This window comes from Hirundo rustica, chromosome 3, assembly GCF_015227805.2.
Source record: "Hirundo rustica isolate bHirRus1 chromosome 3, bHirRus1.pri.v3, whole genome shotgun sequence".
Taxonomy (NCBI): domain Eukaryota; kingdom Metazoa; phylum Chordata; class Aves; order Passeriformes; family Hirundinidae; genus Hirundo; species Hirundo rustica.
The window spans coordinates 43,009,248-43,023,947 of NC_053452.1; the positions used below are offsets into that span (position 1 = coordinate 43,009,248).

The 14,700-nt window shown below is 43.0% G+C and overlaps 1 protein-coding gene across 1 annotated transcript; it reads left to right on the forward strand.

Annotated features, from left to right (window-relative positions):
- Positions 1–1,899: 1,899 nt before the first annotated feature.
- FAM89A (family with sequence similarity 89 member A) lies at positions 1,900–8,050 on the forward strand. The gene is made up of 2 exons (XM_040058954.2): positions 1,900–2,190; positions 6,048–8,050. Exons 1-2 carry the CDS (start codon positions 1,936–1,938, stop codon positions 6,204–6,206), a joined length of 414 nt encoding a protein of 137 aa, XP_039914888.1. The 5' UTR covers positions 1,900–1,935; the 3' UTR covers positions 6,207–8,050.
- Positions 8,051–14,700: the final 6,650 nt, after the last annotated feature.

Below are 14,700 nucleotides of genomic sequence, written 5' to 3' on the forward strand. Positions count from 1 at the left end.
GGCGGGCAGTGTTTAATGGAGAACAAATAAATGTATTTGCTAATAAGCAGAAAAATAGCACAGTGTGTACTCCCTTAGGAAACCAAAACAAAGTTTTTGTAGTCAGGCACCCTTAGTTGACACTTTTAATCTAAAATACGGATGGTTTATAATGCCTTTAGTTTCATAAAAGCTATGAGCACAATTTTATTTTTCACAATCAACTTAGTCAGAAGCAGCATCAAGCCTAACGGGAAAAAAAAAATAATAATAAAAAAAATCTTCCTCATTCCGGGGCAAAAAGCATCGAAAAGCACATCAAGCTGTGTGAGAAATCAATCCCTAAAGTGGCATGTAAACATGAACAAAGATTGGAAAAATCTTTCTCAATTGTAAGCAGTTTGAAAACAATTGTCACAGAGTCTGATGACATTTAAACTATGAAAAAGCCATGCAAGTCTGGGAACAAAACTGAAAGTATCTAGAGGCTTAACTCAAAATCACCATATCTGGGTATTTTTTGAAGAGAAAACCCCACAAACAAAACAGGGTCATGGGAATAGGAATGCACTTTTGAACAATCTTGCTTTGCAATGGCAGCATATTCCCAGAACTCCAATTTTATACCCTGCTTTGGTCTGGATTTTGAATAATCCAAAACTGCCCAAATTTTCTTCTTCCAAGAGACTCCAGTGATGCAAACGTGTAAAGGAGGAAGGGGGAAAACATAAAAGCACAAAATCAGAGTTGGCACATTGAGGTTGTATTGCTGTGGTACCAGAGCTGTGGTCGTACTGGCAATTTTGGGGGTTCCCGTGCCACATCCCCAGTCCTGGCGCACGGCTCGCTCTGCACAGCCTTCTCAGGAAAGCGCCTGGGTATTTCTGTAAAGTAGAGCAATAACCCTCTCCGTGAATAACGCTGGAAGACAGACAGCGAGCTAACTCAGATTGAGACATTTGACTCACAAAGCAGATACACCTAGATTTGTGTAGTTGCAATGCTTGGAGATTAAACACTTTTGGTACAAAAACTTGTCTGTGGTGATATGAAAGCGTCGTGGATTAAGCCCAGCTGGAAATTAAGCACAACAGCTGCTCAGCCACGCCCCACTCCATCCTCCCCCCCAGTGGAATGGGAAGGAGAATCAAAAGTAAAACGTGTAGGTTGAGATAAGAACAGTTCAATAATTGAAAACAAAGTACAAATAAAAAAGGTGAATAACCCTTTGGCCAGTTTGGGCCACCTGTCACGGCTATGCTCCCTCCCGGTTTCTTCTGTGTACCTTTTCCCCGGTTGAGCTGAGACAGACACAGAGACAAAAAAGAGCCGTTAGGATAAACACGATTTAGCAAAAACCAAAGCATTCGGTATATTATCAACATTATTCTCAATCTGAATCAAAAACACGGCTACTGAAAAAACATTTATCCCAGCCCGGGGTAGAAAGAAACATCTTTATGGAAAGGGAGAGCAGTTGTCGCGTTAACAGGCGACTGATGTAACACCACCGCCACAGAAGATGCGGTCACCCTCCGCCTGTAGCACTTAATCTGCTTTCACGCCTGCTTTCACTGGGCTCCATCCCTCCCCCAGTCCCTGGGCCGAGCCCGGAGGCTCAGCCCCGCTGCCGCAGGGTCCTTCTGCCTGCCGGTGCGCGGTGACCGAGCGCTGCTGCCGCGGGCCGTTCCTGCGGGGCACGGGCTGAGGCCGCGCCCGCGGGCACTCGCACCGGCTCACGCAGAGCGGCCGAGCGGGGACCCCGGGCCTGACCGCGGCACCTGCGGCACGGCCCCTCGGCCGCCCCCGCCCCGCTGCCTCCCTTCCCTCCCTTCCCTCCGCCGGCCCCGCACGGCTCTCCCGCCCCCGCCCGGCCCGGAGGCGGGGCGGGCTCCGGGCGGCGCCTCCCGCGGCGGGGCCGAGGCGGCTCCTTCCGCCGGTGGCCGCGGCTGCAGCATGAGCGGGCCGGGGCTGCCGGGGCCCGGCGGCGGCGCGGGGCTGCCGCCGCTGCCCAAGAGCCTGAGCGGGCTGCTGAACTCCTCGTCCTCGGGCGGCGGCGGCGGCCAGGGCGGGCGCTGGCGGGACCTGGAGCGGCTCTACGCGCAGAAGTCCCGCATCCAAGACGAGCTGAGCGGCGGCGGCCGGGGCTCGCCGCGCCCGCCCAAGCCTCCCAACCTGGACGCGGCGCTGGCCCTGCTCCGCAAGGAGATGGTGAGCGGGGCGGGCCGGGGCGCGGCGGGGGCGGCGGACGTGGCGAGCGGCGGCGCCGCCGCCTCCCGGGGCCGGAACGGCGCCCCGGCTCCGACCCCGGTGGGCGCGGGCGGCCCGGGGCGGTGCGGCCCCCTCGCCCGGCCCAGCCGTCCGTGCCGGCGGCGGGGGAAGGCCGGGGCCGTGGTGGCGGGGCGGATGGGGAGCGGATGGGGAGCCGCTCTCCGCGCCCGGCGGCACCCGCCGGGAGCCGGCACCGAAAGGCTGGCGTTAGACAATGCCGCCGGTGTCGGCACCGAGCCGTGCAGCACAAGTGGCGGTGGTTCGGCGTCGTTTTTTCTCCAGGACTCTGTTTTGATCCTGTAGCGCGGCGTTATTATAGCGAAATTGTTCCGGGCGACCTGGCGCACCTCTTGATTAAACACTAATTGGGTGTTGGTGCTTTGCTGGTGCAAGCTGCGGCTGTAATGACTAATAATAGCCTAAGCCTTGCGCGCTGGGGATTCTGTGGAATCAGTACAAGAAAGACAAGGGGCTGCTGGAGATGGTCCAGCGGAGGGCCACAAAGATAATTGGGGGTCTGGAGCATCTTTCTTATGAAGAGAGGCTGCAGGAGATGGACCTGTTTAGTCTAGAGAAGACTGGGAGGGCATCTCATTTATGTATATAAATATCTGAAAGGTGAGTCTCAAGAGACGGTGCCAGACTCTTTCCGGTGGTGCCCAGCAACAGCATATGAGGAGCTGTGGCCATAAACTGAACCACAAGGAGTTCCACCTCAACATAAAGAAGAACTTCTTTACATTGAGGGTGGTAGAGCGCTGGAACAGGCTGCCCAGGGTGCTCGTGGAGTCTGCCTGGCTACAGACATTCAGAACCCCCCAGGACACATTCATGTGTCACCTGCTCGAGGTGACCCTGCTTTAGCAGGAGGGCTGGACTGGGTGATCTCCAGAGACGTCTTCCAGCTCTAATAACTCTGTGAAGCATATAAAATATGATATTGCTGAAAATCTGCAATCAACACTGTTTTTCTTAGGCTAAAAAGGACAAGAAGCTCCTTTGAAAGGTCCTTCTGTGGATTCAGAAGGACACTATAACGTGCTGAAATCTTAGTCTGCCACCAGTGTTTCAACAGTTAGAGATAACTCTTAAAACTGTGTATTCGAATTGCCAGTTTGCATTAAAGCTCAGGAAGGATGGGTGTCTCTCAACTGCCAGGAGTTTCTTCTGCAATGCTGTACAAGGAAACAAGGACATATGGTCTTAGTCTTCTTAAGCCTTTCCAAAAAAGCAAAGATAACTCATTAGACAAACCTAATCTATTTTTTTCCTAATGAGATACTTCTCAAAGTTTGATAACTAGACTTCCCCTTTAAACTTTCCTTTAATACTTGATGATAATTTGATAAAATACTTCTGAAGAAAAAGATAATTCTAAACACATCAAAGACTTTGAAGCAACAGGCTCCTTGATTCCATATGTACTTTTCTGTGGCCTGTACAAATTAGAGACACTCCTGTGTACTAATAGGCTGCCTTTCATCAAGAAGATAAAAGGACTTTATTACTGATACTGAACACTCTTTCTTGCAGCAAAGATATTTTTATTGAGTAATGGGTTTGCTTTAAATTTTCCATAGTGAGTGAGGAAGAAATGCCCAGAGCATCCTCCCCTGCATGATCAAGCAAAGCACTGTGTATGTAAGTTTTTAAAGCTGAGAAAGTGATGAACTTGGATGCTTTGGAGAGGGAAGGTGGAAAGGAGAGGCCATTTCAGAACTGCGATCTGAGGAATGGAGTTATTACATGGAATTGCGCACTATAGGTTGTCTTATCAAGAGTCAAATGCAGAAATCAGATCTTGGCTGGCATTAAAATCTGCTAATGCTATCAGGGTTGGACATTTCTTCAGGTTTTTCTTACCTCAGGCATCATACTTGAAAGTTTTGAAGCAGCTGCATTTTTCTCAGTAGACTTCCTGTTTGATCATTTGAAATTAGTGGCACCAACAGAAGAATAAGATATTAAATGTTACTATTTGGTTTAAAGACCTGTTACATTAATTCTGCTGAGCAATTTTTCCCTTGAAGTTTGTGCTTGGCAGTCAGTAGAATTGAGCTTCACAGGAAGTACTGAAGTCCTTTATGGAGCTCAAAGAGGAGAGCTGCTGGTGAAAATGCTCCCACTTTCCTTGGGAGACAAAGTTTACCTGTCCCTGTGTTGACTTTTTTTGGCTCAACTCAGTCCTGATTGCTTTTTTGGACAGTTTTGGACTGCAGTCCTTTCCCTCAAACATTAAGCTCTCATGCAGGTCTGCCAGGTGGATCTTATGTTTGTGTGTCATGATGTTAGGTCCAACTTCACAGCATCCTTTCTTACCTGAAGTGAGCAGTTTGTTTAGGTTATAAAGGAAAATGGGTGAGAAAAGGTGGTGGAAAGACTTATCTGTAATATCCTGGTAGCTAACACAGTGTTCTGTGTCTTGTCCTGAAGTCTTCACTTTTAGCCTGTGTATGACCTTATGTTTGGACTTCATGATGTCACCAAGTAATTTGTGTTGTTCTTGAAAGATACTGTATCCTGTTTTTCTCAGTAGCATTCTGGTGTATGATTTTTTTTTCTCTTCACTTTTAGAAAGAGCTGTTGTTAGGATAGCTCAGCAGTGTCAAAGTAAGATCTTCATGCTAGCTTCCTGTGGTTTTCTTGTGTGCTGAGTGTATTGTCCTGAGAATTTACAAGCATAAGGAGAAGTAAGAGTTGTTATTCTGAGTAAAACATAGCCTGGTGTTCAGGTTGCAGTAAAGGTTTTATTTATTTATTTATTTATTTGACATGATGTGGCAAAACCTTTTTATTTGATGAAACTGAGGCTCACTAGGAACAGTCAGTCAGCTTAATGCTTCCTTGAAAATAAGGCTGAAATGGCTGTTTCTCTAAAACCTCTTCGTGGGTAGTGGTTTAAATTTGCTGCAAGACAAAACCTAGTTTTAATTTGATCTGACTTGGATAGGTGACAATGTCAAGTGAACTCTCCATTTTGTTGCCAGAAGGGAGGCTGAATTGAGTTAAATGAGCGCTTTATTTCACTTTGCAGCGCTACATACTGGTTTTGTACCTGACATAAAGATGCAGTCTTTTTTTTTTTTTTTAAACGGTTCTTCAAATCTTTAATTTACTGTGGAACTAGTATTTGAGAAGGACCAAATTATTAGGTGCTTAATTATAATCAAGCCTATACTTGAGTGACACATGAAAATACTCTGAAGATTTGCAAGACAGGACATTTGTCCTTGTGTCACTTCTGCTTTAGTTTTGCTGCCTGAAAGTAGTCTGCTGTATTGTGCTAGACAATCTGGCTTTGTCAGATGCCCACATACATCAATATACAAAAGAAAATTAGAGTAGAAATATACTTAGCTGGGAAGTGGGAAAACCAGAGTCCCATTTGAAATTTTTACTGTTTCAAACAAAAACAGAGCGTGTTGTGATGGTGTGAGAGAAAGATGTGGGAAAGACACACATTGTTTCTGGAAAAATAGCTCCCTTGCATAATGAGGAATATAGACTTTATGGATTTATTCGCCATGGTTCCCATAGCAGTGAACTGCTTATTGAAAGTTAAGCACACCATTGTAATACAGCATTTTGAAGAACACTTTGCATTTGTTCTGTATTATTGCATCACATTGTTCCTTGTTCTTTTGTCCACCTGTCACCTTAGAAAATGAATTTTGCTTCCACATTTCATAACTGTTCAAGGTGGAAAGAAGCTTGAACCTCATGTTTAGCAGCAAAGGATTCATACTGCCATAGAAAGACAATTGTAACAATGATTGTTTGAATTGTTCCCCCTTCAGGTTGGCCTTCGGCAGCTGGATATGTCATTGCTGTGTCAGCTCTACTCCCTGTACGAATCCATTCAAGAATACAAAGGTGCCTGCCAAGCTGACTCTAACGCAGACTGCTCGTACGCCCTGGAAAATGGATTTTTTGATGAAGAGGAGGAATACTTCTAGAAGCAGGAAGATTACCCTCGAGGCTGACTGAACTGAGGTTCTTTTCTCCTTCTCTCCCCGTAACACACCTCAACAAGAACGACTGGAATTTGTATGGATCCCTCTTCCTGGGGAGGAACACCCAGCTACCCCGAGTTGTGTTAAATTCTCTTATTTTAACAGGCTGTCAGTACAAGTTACTCATGCAAATACCACTTGAGCAAAGTGCTGTACTTTAACTTTTGAAGAGTCCTCAGACATGCTTGACAAGAGTTTTCAATTTAATTTGGAAGGTGGGTGTTTTCATCTTACAAACATTGGTAGCTTATAACTGGAATTTTAATAGCAGAAGATGGCAGCGACTTCCTGAGTTGTAATAACTTCATAAGGGGGGAGGGAAGCCTCCGCTGTGGTGTAAATAGCTCTAGGAAATTTTTGGGGAGGGGTCAGTGGCATTGGTAAATGCATTTTGAACAGGCATCTGGATGCACACACATCCTCAGCACTACTAAGCTAGCTCCGCTCTTACCGGCTGCATCCAGTTTTGTACTGGATGAATTGTTTACACAGTTAATTTTTTTTTTCTCCTTAAGCTAATTTATTCCTAGCTTACAAGCTGTACATGTGATAGTGAATATTATCAGCAGGGTTTTTTTTTCTGTTGATCTAATTCACTTTCTTGGTACTGCCACTTGGCATTAACTTTTATACTCTTCTCTGGATTTCTTGCATCGACGTAGCTCTTTGACCTGCTAAACGCTGCTCTGAGATGGTTTGCTTAGCTTTTACTGCACTGCATAGTAAAAGCACATTCTCAAACATTGTCTGTCTGCCACTATGTGGCTTGGAATAACATGAACTCTTGTGCAAGTGTTCTTGGTCGTATGAAGAATAAGGAAACCTCTCATATGACACAATGGGACAAATTGCAATATTTTATACTGGGTGAACTTTGTTGCTGTAAGGTAGATGACAGCTCTTTTTAAAAATGCAAAATAAGTATTTTGAGCACATACTTTGCATATGTTAAAACTTTTTATACTAACTTGCTCTTTGAAATATAACTTATTTTTGTTTTCAGAACTTACTAAAGCACTTGGTTAAGTTTTTATTAATTCATAGTGTGAAATGCTTAATCAGCTGAGAGTTGCCAACTATCTGAGTTTTCACCCTTTCTCTATTTGAAGTAAAATCAACTCCCAATGCGATATTTGTTTCCAAAATTTAATTCTGAAGATTGCTGTAAAGCACAGTGCCTGAATATTGACACAAGGTAATAATTAAGGGCTTAAACCTCAAAGGGTTTTTGCATGGTTCATGTCTGGCATGCATGCAGTTTGCAGGAAGAATTGGAGATCACATTCTGGGGTAGCTCCTCTGTCAGTTTTTAGCAAAGGCTAGGATATTTCAGTGACAGAAGCCAGAAGAGACTTCCAGGGTGCATTCCCTCTAAAACTGGCTTATTTTAGTGGAATTCAAAGGCCACAAGAGTAAAGACTGTGCTGTAATTGTGTATGTGTGTAACTTCTTAATCTAGTCTGTGGCAGTGGTTGGATTTTTTTAAATGTTAATTCTGGTCTAATTGATTCACTCACCCCAAACTAAACTGAATGATAAGGAAAACACAGATAATTCAGATAGCTACATATGTACTTGAAAGTTGTGTGCCTATGTGTGTATACATGTATAAATATATATACACACACATATTTACATGCAACTTTATGCTTTGACTTATGAATGTATAAGCTTTTAGTATAATTTGCTGTGCTTTTAGTATTTACAGGAAGCTTTTTCTAGTCTGTTGAAGTACTGCTATTTTCTTGCTCTTTCCCCCAAAATAAAAAGCATGGTGTTTAGCGTAACTTTTGAATGTTGTGTGTATTTTAATTTACCTTCTCAGTGAATACAAACCCTACCCCCCTTCCCAACGCTCCCATAAGAAAACTAGGACTAGTCGTCACCCTGGACTGAAGAAAGCCATTTTTAAATTACGCTGGAAAAAGTTCCACCTGCCTCTATTTGGAATGGAATTTCCTCCTTCTCTGTCTTAATTGGATTTTACTGTGTTTTGAATTCAGGAGAAAATCCTGTTTCTACTACTAAAACTAATGATTCTGTTTTACAGATCTTTAGACAGTGCCATTTCTTAATAGTCTAGGTGGTGAGAATGGACTTCAGCAAAATTCACAGTACTTCTCTTGCATAAATTAAAAAGCAAAAAGGTTTATGCTTGTAATCATGCTCATGATTTGGGCAACATGGAACGTTTGGCTGGTATTCCCTGTACCAAGGAAAGAGTAAAAGTCCTAAAGCATCACTCCACAAAATTTGGACTGAATACCAGGATGGATTATAAGGACTTGCTAAGTTTTCAGCACCCTGTCCCTTTTAATAACATCATCTTGCTAGGGACAGAAGTTACAGTCTGTATTCCTAGGGAAAACTCAAATGCCATAAGGGCTGGCTAGCTAGATGATGGTTTTAAAACAAGAAGAAATTTGTTATTATGTCAATAAGCAGCTGTTCCAGAGGCTGATTTCTATGCCTGGTGTTGCAGTTGTGAGCTGTATCTCTTTACCACATTACGACAGCATGAAGCAGGGGAATTGCTCCGAAAGAGAGGTGCTTGGTAGCAGAGTGTAACTTAAATGCTGAGTGGTTGCTGCAGGCAGCTTCAAGTCCGAGTTTGGTGTGTGCACAACGGAACGGAGTCACGTTACTACAAAACTTCCTACCCATGGTCCAAACCACATCCCAACACAGCTTTCCCATTTTGACTCCATAACCCCAGGTCATCTTAACTCCCAAGTTTTTAAGGGTATTTTTTAAGGATATCATGAAAGAAACTCTTGGAAAATTCTCTACCCAGTGAACAGTGCGGAACTTCTCCAGTCCCACATAGCACGTGCAATAATGAGCAGGCCCAGGAAAAGACAAGGTTTACAAGGGGAAAAAGAACAGTCAGGCTCCTGCTGCCCAGAGGTGGAAAACTGAGTGCAGCAATTCAGAGGGCAGTCTACCCTGGGTAACTTCACTGACCTTTCTCCAAAGGGCCTATAAATGCGGTAAAGCAGTTAGAAATATTTGATATTTCTCCACTAGCTGTACTTGAAGCTTTATTTTTACTTCAACAGCATATCACCCTCATTCCATTGCTATGACAACTGCAGAGTCATACTGTCATAATTACATTACAGTTTAGTTCTCTGGAAATTTCCTTAGTCTACAAAAGGAGAAGAGTCTGGAAGGAGTGTTCGACTTTGGGGAGAGTGGGTGCCAAAAAGTAATGAGTGGCTGATACCATGGCTAATGTAACAGATGAGCATTTAGGTTCAGCTTCAGCTCCTGGTGAAGTTGCTGTCAGTGCTATTGACTTTAGTGAGGATTGATTTCGAGCAGGGATCTTTTCCTAAAATCAGAATTGCTGTTTGTTATTTCCAAGACTGTGGAGCTATATACTAAGATACAGGACATACTCAAATACACGCTACAAAAGTATTACTAAAAGGTACTGCTTTAAGGCACTGAAATGCAGTAGGCAATTATTAGAATAACTTGTGAGAAACATGAATGTTGCTTCAAAGAAAGAGTTTACCAATAAAGGTGGGGAAAATTGCACTCAGTTTATGCATAGTTTAGATGCTTGCTGAAGTTGAGACTATAGTACTGTATTTGGTGTCATGAAATTGGAATACTAGAAGAATTAGGCAAAAAATATTATAGTATTGTAATTAATTTAGCTCTTAATCATAGATAACCAGATCATTTTTATATGGCTTCTAAAGTAAGTTGATTTTAAAAAATTATGTTTACAATTTCTTGTAAGACAGTTTGCAAAATTTTAAATGCAATGGAGAGAATAGCAAAGCCTCCACAGTGCTTATAATTGATCCACTTAGTACTTATTTACAAGCCTAAGGTTTTGTGTCACATTTAGCCTTCATCCTACGGAAACAAAGCATATGCAGTAAATCTGTCCAGGCATTTTCCATCAGTCTGCTTGCCATAAACTAGATCTGATAGGACAGAAGTTGGAAAATTGCTCTCTCCTTAGAAACCTTGTAGGAATTTGGAGCTGGAGGGAGGAGAGAGACTTAGCTGCTCCTTCCTTAGGCAGGATCACGGGTATAAGTCCCCTTTTGGTTTCTGTTTGGTCACTCTGGCTGCCAGAAAGCAAAAGCTGAGTGGTCATGCAGCTGCTGGCAGCTCTGCAATAGCCGGGACACTGCCAGGGAGGCATGTGTGATGTAGGTGAATCTCAGCACATCTTTTGGAGAGAGGATGAAAACTGCAGATACATCAAGGGGCCCTGGGAAACCCTCAGGTGCTGCCTTCAGCATCAGTGGGATGCTAGAAGGGAAGAGCAGGGGGAGGAATTACAGTTTCTGGAGGTGGGAGCTTGCCATAGTTCGGCAGGAGATGCTGAAGTCCTGGGACACGAGTTCTTTAAAATCCTATATTTCATTAGTTCTGCTGCTGACATCTTGGGGGAGTTTTCATGTCCTTTTTTGACCTGTTTTAGAGAGTGGGGTTACGCTACTTGTTATGTATTTTTAACGTGAGAGTCATTTGTTGCAGGTACATGCTTTTGCTTAACTGGAAAGAACATGTTTTCTTTGACTTTATTTAGCTGCCTAGCTAAAATCATCCATTTTCCTTGAGGAATTAGATTGCTCTGAGGGCAAAGGAAAGTAATTCTCCCACTCTGCTGTTCAGCTGGCTGCTGGGGAGGAATGTGAAATGGAAGGATTAATCAGGTGCATGCCAAAGGGAACCCTAACAACAGGTCTTTTCTCCAACATACAGCTCTGTGACCTTCAGACTCTCTGAAAGAATTTACTGTTTTTGTGATGCCTGCCTGTACAGGATACATTAACACAGCAGTTTGAGGTTCATTTTCCTTTTCATATCTGCATGCATTTTCCCAGAAAACAACTCCACAGAAGTACATTTTTCCATCTATTATCTTTGGTTTATTTGAAGTTACATTTAACTCTGCGCAACGCTGCATGACCTAAGGGAATAATTTGTTCTCTTAGCAAAGTGTTAAAAAGATTTCTCTTATTTGCAAAGTCATCTTCTATTGATTTTAACATTTTCTGTGAGTTTCCAAGCTCCCTATGTGCTCTAAAGCCTCTTAACTGCTTATTCTGTCACCCTGGCTACTCCAACCCTGCAGGTAGCTTTCCAAACAGCCAGGTCTGCTGTGAGGGCTAGGTTCTGCCCTGGCTGAAAGAGCCTGTGGGATCTGTGCACAGGAACACTCTGCTGGGCTGAGGTGGCCCCACAGAACCCAGATGTGCTCTAGGGATTAAAGCCTAGGTGAAGCTGGATGTGTGCCGGATTGGCACCTGCAGTTTGTGGGGCAATTGCCTCTCTAAGGGATGAAGGGGATTAGCAAGGGGTCCTCGCTGAGGTGACTCACTCAGCAGTGAGTTTGGCTATTTGGTTTTAAATGACAGAGGAAATTTGGAGGGGATGAATATTCACTGCAACAGTCTCTTCCCCTTAGTTTTTTGTCCTCCTCTCTTTCATCTGTTCTAGTCACAAAACTTAATTAAATGAATGTGGAAACAACCACCCCTAAATAATGAAGCCCACATCTGATTTCAGAGGAATGTGCTTTTAGCAGTAGAATTTACATTTTTCAGATAAGGTTGGTATGCAAGTTAAAAAGACAAAGCCATCTGCTGCTGAAATACACAGACTTTGTGACTATTTTGGCTCTTTTTAAACTTTTGCCACAGATTTTAAATGCACTTATGCTAAGACTTTATTAAGATAATGTCTTCAAGAGAATGTAATCTTTAGAATCCCTCAGATGGATATGAAAGGAGACATCCCATGCAAATAATGGGTTGTTAGAATTTAGTGGCCGAAGCAGACTGTTTGGAATTGTTAGCGCATAGAGAGTTCAGTTCTGTGTCAAGCCACTGCCTTAAATTCATGCTAGCAGTTCAATCCTCCTTGCAGTGCTAACTGCTCACTTTCAGGAATCACAAGCATTTCTTCCACAGGTCAGAAACGTCCCTGTGATTATCTGGCTAGACACATGAGTTAGAGTTTGTGAGCTCCTTCTGGCTCAGGATACCAGGCGCTGTCACAAACAATAAAGTTGCCTGTCTGAGCCCTACCAGCTCTTGCTTAAACTCTTCTGACTCGTCAAACAGCAGAACCTTTTAAATCATTTACAAGCAGGCAGTGTAATAAGGTTGTTACTTCAGTTATGAAAGCACCTGCATGACAGGGACAGTACATTTTGGTGTGGTTTTTTTTTTCTTTTTTCTCTCAATCTTTTACTGTATCTTTGGTTACCTGAGTCTTGATTTTAACAAAGCACTAATTATTTGTACTGAAAGGCTTATGGGTATTGGAAAATTCAAACATTGCGTGCAGAGGTGAGCTAACAAGCGAAGTTTTGAACAGGTAAAGCACAACCTTAAACAGAACCACATTTTAACCTGTTCCATTTCTCCTAAACAACATCAAAGGCTGTTTGTATTGTGGAATAAAATTACTTCTTATATGCTATGTTGCACTAAAGGTAAACGACTGAAATATTAAAATAGTTTGTTATAGGGGAAAGACATCAAAATCAGCTGAAAAAATTAGTATATCAAATCAGAGAGAAAATTAATTTCTCATAGCATTAGAATATCAAAGTTCTGTTACCATTTGGTTTTTGTCCTGTATGAACACAGCATGTCTACATCCTTTCCAAGGGTCTTGCTATTCCTTTTTCTTCTGTTAGCATTGTACAAATCATACACAATCTTGACTTGTATCTTTAAAATAACCTTGCTCTTTCTGACTGATACTTAGTCATGATGCTCAAACTGGAGAAGCATTTCCTTAATACCTTGCATCATACATGTAACCGGTAGAGAGAATGGAATATATAGCATCTATTCAATGTACAATTTGCGTTCATTTTTAGAAGCAGAAAGACATTTATGAACAGAGTTCTAATGTATTTTTGGAGACCATCATTGCACAGTTGCTTGCATACAGGATTAACCCTTAAGGATAAATAGAGAAGTAGAAATTTGAAGCAATCTCTGTGACGAGGAAAGAATTCTGGGTTTTGCATATCTTTTATCCTGTCTCATGTCCTTTCTTACAGGATTTGCTTGAGGTCTGAGTTCTCATATGTAAATAGGTTTGTCTTGTCTTCAGTGCTTTGTGTGGTTACACAATAGGACTTTTTTTCACTTATCACTAGCCAGTCATTCAAAAAGTCCTTTCTGTTTCTGTTGCAAATGCAGGACTGTTTGAGGCTTTCAATGTTCCTTCTTCTCATAAAGAATAATACTCTTTTCTGTGCTTTCAAATGCAGGTGTGTACAGGCAGAATACATCCGTCAGTGAGAGAAGCCTAGCATACCTCGTTATTACCACACACATTTATTTGTATAAGCATACGCTAAAAAGTATGCCCACTAATGAAAATTTACACTACAATTTCTTTTGCAAATTAGGACGGAGTTTGTGGGATGTATTTATTCTCCAGGAACAGAGATCGCAATGCACCATGCCCATTCTCCCGTTCTCCGAATTACTTTCATTTGTAGGCACTGACTGTATTTTTGTTTCAGATTAATGGTGTGTTACCCAGTGCCCATGTCCTTACAAAAAAGTCTGTAATAGATCTGAAGAGGTGCAGGCTGCCTTGTTCATTTAAAATTAAATCTTTAACGCTTTATGGTCCTGCAGCCAAGGAATTCGATGGATTCTTGTGTCACTGGTCTGGCAAGGCTAAGCAGGGGGTAGCAGAATAGGAAGCATACAACCTAGAGAATAAAACTGAAGGACAGAAACTTTCTAAAAGATCAAGCCACCATCTTCACAATGGATTCCTCAAGTAAAATATTGTATTTTCACAAAATCGTATTGCTTGTATAAATGGTCATAGTTGAAAAACAACTGGGCATCAAACTGCCAGTACACACAGGAGGAGCTGATAGGTCTCCTGATTTAGGAAAGGCAGCTTAGGTTTGGTCTCTGAGAGCCAGAATCTCTGCCTGCCAGGGAGAGTATCTGTCAGGAGTGCCTATCCATCCCAGCGTCTGGCGGAAGGACCAGATGACCTCTGAGATCACTTCTAGCCCTGTCTGGTTCTGTGAAAACAAAACCGTTCCCAAGGGGGAGGCAGAGGCAGCTGCCTGCTCAGGACAAAGAGCTGAGCCTTCAGGAGCAGCTGCTGCAAGGAGTTCAGAGGAGACAGCACTTTCCAATATAATGGCATGAAATGACAGATGGCACCTTCCACCCTGCCATTAGAGTGCGGAAGGATCTGCACACGAGGGCTTCCTGTTTTGCCATCCTCTATTAGGTCTTGCTGGAGAGGATTAAAAACACCTCTCTGAACTTTCAGTCAAAGTGCTTGTGCAGCTGAATTAGATCAGAATCACTGTGCTGGCATTTTGTTACATAAAAGTAGCTGACTAACAATGAGAGGAGGGAGGCGTGATCTTTAACATGCTTCTGATACTGTTTTATCAGAGACATGACTT